Source organism: Pteropus vampyrus, unplaced genomic scaffold, assembly GCF_000151845.1.
Source record: "Pteropus vampyrus isolate Shadow unplaced genomic scaffold, Pvam_2.0 Scaffold93, whole genome shotgun sequence".
Taxonomy (NCBI): domain Eukaryota; kingdom Metazoa; phylum Chordata; class Mammalia; order Chiroptera; family Pteropodidae; genus Pteropus; species Pteropus vampyrus.
In genome coordinates, this window is record NW_011888874.1 from 2,136,759 (window position 1) to 2,141,950 (window position 5,192).

At 40.4% G+C, this 5,192-nt stretch overlaps 1 protein-coding gene across 1 annotated transcript in view; it reads right to left on the reverse strand.

The window, feature by feature from the left end:
* Positions 1-5,192, reverse strand: part of COL4A3 (collagen type IV alpha 3 chain) — an 87,005-nt gene that overhangs the window by 51,415 nt on the left and 30,398 nt on the right. The window contains exons 16-19 of the mRNA XM_011364099.1: positions 4,983-5,036; positions 4,006-4,047; positions 1,366-1,450; positions 145-180 (exon numbers count right to left, since the gene is read on the reverse strand). Of these exons, the coding sequence (XP_011362401.1) occupies positions 145-180; positions 1,366-1,450; positions 4,006-4,047; positions 4,983-5,036 (217 nt within the window). The remainder of the gene's footprint in view (positions 1-144; positions 181-1,365; positions 1,451-4,005; positions 4,048-4,982; positions 5,037-5,192) is intronic.

Genomic DNA, 5,192 nt, shown 5'->3' on the forward strand with positions numbered 1-5,192 from the left:
AAGGTAACAAGGAAGAATTTGCAAACACTTTTATATCAATTAATGAAAGATCCGTCTTATGTAAAGAATGCAAACTTACTAGAGAGCAGTGCATTTTCCTCTTTCATAGTATTTCTACCGATACCCCAAGAAACATGTACATACCGGGTTTTCCAGGAACTCCAGGAGGGCCGGTGGGACCTATGGATACGTAATAGTAATTAACTGCTTATGAAGATGTAAATACTCCTCTCCCCATTTTTGAAATCTTCGGTGACAGTGTGATAATAATTAATATAAATATTTTCATGCTTTTTCTCCACTCTCACTTAGATGAGTATTAGAAAACTTTACTCAGGCAAATGGCAGAGAAGAAACCAATCTTAAGATGTCTAACACTCAAAAATGAATCACGCTACTCGACCATTTTCAAGTAATTCAGAGGGATTCGCTAAGAGCCTCCTCTGAGTTTGACATTTTGCTGGGATGAATCAGATGCAGGAAAATCAATCAGATGAAATTAAGAATTTGTAGTTCGGTCTGGTGTTCCATCTCAGACCGCTTCTAGCTTTAACATTGCATTGAAAAAAAATCTATATCTATGTCTATACTTATCTGTCCATTTATTTAAATACACTGGGACATTTTACTCTAAGTAGAATTCTCCTTTGCAATCAATCCTGTTTATAGCAATAATTTGCCTAGATCGGTGGTTCTCGATCCTGCTGCATGTTAGAATCATCCGAGTTGCTTTTATGACCTGCTGGTGTCCAGGGTCCTCCTCCAAACAATTAAATCGGAATCACAGGGATGGATCCTGACATGATCATTAGAGGTTCCTGGGGTTCTAGTGTGTAGCAGAGATGAGAGCTATTGGCCTAGACCTTTCTGATCTTTCAAAAGGGATAGAATATAAGTGTGTCTTTAATTCGTCGTGTCAGGAGTCCAGAAACCAGGGCTTCAGTCCCCGCTTGTCACTATTTGTGTGAATTTGCTCAAATTCTAGCTTTTCGCTTTTGGAATGCCACTGAATTAGAGATTTCTCACATTCTCCCATCTTGCCCTCTGACCATGCTCGTGTCTGCTTTGCCAGACTCGAACTCACTCTATGATCGCCTATATAAAAATCATTTAATTACCTTCTGTGGTATTTTCATAAGAAAATTTCACATGAACTTTGACAATTTTGAAGTTATCATATGAAATTTGAAAATTTATGAAAATAGGAAAATTAGGAGACACCAAAAAATACCACCGACCATGAAAATTAGGAGACCTCTCTTCTCGCCCCTGCAAATTTTAGGTCTATGAGCACATGTCCACACTACCTTCAAAGAAAGACAGGGCCATGATCAGCAAATTCTTTAGGAAGAAATTTATTCTCACCCTGTGGGCCACGAGGTCCTTTGGGTCCTGGTGGACCTGGGATTCCCTCGTGTCCCTTTTCCTGGAATGCGTCATAATATTCTGTCTTAAAGGAAAAGAAATGAAAGAGAAAGGAAAACTATTTATGGACAGCTCACGGATGCAATTACTTTAATTTCTTCTTCTTTTTGGCTAAAACCATATTTTCCTTTTCTTCAATTCGTAAATTTGTGTGTTAGCAGAAATATAGTAGTCATCTATATGGAATAGCTCAATTTAGTTATTTATTTATTTATCTATCTATGATTTTATTATTTTTTATTAAACTTGTTACGGTGACATTGGTTAATAAAAATCAAATAGGTTTCAAGCGTACAATTCAATAATACGTCATATGTATATTGCGTTGTGTATTCACCACCCAAAGTTAAATTTCCTTCCATCGCCAAATATTTAACCCCCTTTCCCTCTACCTCCCCCATTCCCCTCTTCTCTCTGATAACCACTAACCCACTGTCTATGTTCATGAGTCTCTGTTTGTCATGTTGGTTTGTTGCTTTCAGTTTTATATCCCACATATGAGTGAAATCATATGGTTCTCAACTTTTTCTGTCTGATTTTTTCACTTAGTGTGATATTCTCAAGATTCATTCATGTTGTTGCAAATGGCAGTATTTCATCATTTCTTATGTCAGAGTAATATTCTATCATATATATGTACTAATCTACTTTACCCAATCATCTATCATAGGACACTTTGATTGGTTCCATGTCTCGGCCACCATGAATAATGCTACTATGAACATTGAGGTTCATGTATCTTTGTGGATAAATGTTTTCAAATTTTCTGGGTAAATACCCAGAAGAGGGGTTGCTGAGTCATATGGTAATTCTATTCTTAGTTTTTTGAGGAGCCTCCATACTGTTTTCCATAGTGGCTGTACCGATTTACATTTCCACTAGCAGTGTTTGAGGGATGGATAAATTTAAAGATAAAAGTTGATGTTTCTGGTATCATGATATCATATATTTCACAGGTTTTCAATTAGAAATACATTTGATGATGTGATTCAGCTCACACACGCACATTTACATATACACATACATACATATCTATGTATGTGAGACTATGTTTACAGAAATTAAATTTCACAAAATAGTGACTTACCAATATGACATGAGATCGACTCTGATTTTCATTCCTTAAAAATCCTTGTCCTGATGGACTAAATTTATTTCAGATTATATTAGGACTCTACACATCAAATCGGACTATATCGATTGTTTCTTTAGATTTCAGGACACTATTGACCTGCAATAATTGAAGAGTTTCTGACATGCTCAGTGGACCTACTTCTGGCCTTCTTAACCATCTAGTTCCTAAGCAATTAGGAACTATTTCCTCTGAAATTAGTAGAAGTCTCACAGTTACATAGAATTGAGTGAAAGAAAACACACAGGAAGCTAGGAATACTTAGAATTCCTCTAAATGCATCTGGCAAGTAGATATCAGTGAGAATTCAGCTCATTTATCTTGAAAGAAAGAAGATGGAAATGTAAAAGCTTAAAAAACCCTGTTCTGTTTTTCACATGCTGCGTGGGGCCAATTACTTTGTTGCCTCGTTTAAAGATGATATAACAAGAGCTTTATGGTTAAGCAATATGTCTAAAATCACAAAAAAAGAATTCATAATAACAAAAATAATCACGCAATGATTTCCATCATAAAACCTGTAATGATGTGTGTGCACCTGCCGAGTGCTGACAAGTGCCTTCACAAAATAGCTCGTTTCATCTTCCTGGCAACTCCAGAAAATATTTTGGGACTTCTTGAATCTGAATCATTTGCTCGCAATGTAAGGATGCAGATTTCCAGGACCCTCCTCCAGTTACTGAGTTAAGTCACTTGGCCTGAGGGGTCTGAGAACTGCATTCGTAACAGGAGGGTCCCTTCCTCATCTTTCTACCTGGCCTGTTCTGCATATACAAAATGGCAGCCCTGCTGAGCACACCACACGTGAGAACTATTGTCTTTTGAGACAAGAGTTGGAGAGCTACCAGAACTTGAGAGTCTGGGTCCCCTTTACTCCTCTCTTTAAGCTACAGACTCATAGGATAAAGAATGTGGCTCCCTGGCGCCGACAGCAAATCCATGTCTCCACTGGAGAGGGGAGGCTGCCTGCCCTGATGGGGGCCGGGCTGAGGTCACTGTTTTCTTGCTGGCCTCGCATTAACCCGTCGTGGAGCTTCCGCTTCCTGAAGGTGCAGGAGCTGTCATAACCTGGCTCAGCTGGAGGGGGTGGGGCTGGCTGCCTCACCCCTGGGTGGTCGCTGTCCTCACTGCAGCCCTCCTTCTCCACTTAGGACATGGATCACCCAGGGCCACGTCTGATTAGACGAAGGTTTTCTTTCTCTCCACAGCCCAGGATGGGCATTACCCGTGCGTTCCAGAGACCAAATAGGACCAAATAGAAATATTTGTCCATTGCCAAATGGACAAAGAATGCCGACAGCTATTTTTTTGTGCCCTGGTTTGAAAAGAAAGATAAATACTAGACTCTCTGTCGTAACAGTTAATGAGAGACACTGATTCAAAATTTCCCTGATACTTGGAAGGACTCGATCAAACGCGACATCGATATTGTCCTTAATGACACTTACTGGACCACGAAATCCTGGAGGGCCAATGTCTCCTTTCCACCCCTATGGTGAAAGACAGTTACAAAGTATGAGTACATTGACCCAAAGTATTTACATATTTCGTATACCTGAAAAGCAAAATGCAGTTAAACAGTAAATCACTGCTAAAGGTAGTGTTATTTTGATGTAACGCACAAACCACGTTAAAGGGAGAGGGACGTCACTTGAGGTTATTTTCCGGGAGGGCTGTGTCAGGGTCCAGAACCCTCTCAACAAGACCCTGAAGCAGTGGTCATTGTTCTGCTGGTTCTCCAGGTTTCCTCCACGCCACTGCCTTCAAAGGACACCTCCATGCATTGCATACTCCCAAGCGCTCACCCAAAGTAGAGGCCCAAAACCCGGCTGTGTGCTGTATGCGGCTCCCAGTGACCCAACTGTCACCAGCCCCCTCTCTTACCTACTCCAGAGGGCATTTCAGAATTCTACTGGAAGTAATATTATATAGGATAAATCTTGAATTTGCACATATACCTCCATGTGAAAATTATTTGGAAATGTCTGTAACATGTTATTGGGAAGAAGCGACATGGAATACACATCACATCACAGTTAATTGACGGTGACCTTTTAGGGTATAGAGACCCAGCTTGAGGCTCATGGGGCCCACCCAGCCTGCACTTGACCTCCAGTGACCAGAAACTTCCTATAATTGCAAGCCTTTTCCAACTCCTTCCTCATGGGGAGCTGAAATCTCACTGGCCCTAAAGTCAGCCAGCTTCTGCTCCATAGAACAGGTTTAATATCTGTTGCACAAGACCGCCCTTCAAGTGTTTAAGTAAAGTTGCCACATCTCTCCTCTCTTCTTAAGTACACTAAGGTATTTTAATGAATTCTGGTTGTAATTCCTTGTACCCAGTCCCAGGGTGTGGGGGGGAAAGAGTGGGCAAGACCTAACCAATTAAAAAGGGCGGAAGACAGGACATGAGGGAGTGGATTACCTTAATGCCATCCTCGCCAGCTAACCCAGGGAGGCCCCTGTCGCCTTTGGCTCCCTAGGGAATAGAGCAAAGGGAATGGGTCAGAAGACACACAAATCAACTTCTGTAGGAAACAGAACAGTTTGAACTCTTTTTGAAAAGAAAAAAAAAGCTCAGTCAATCTTTCTACACAGTGAAAAACTATCATTCTCAAATGTGATTTAAAAAAAA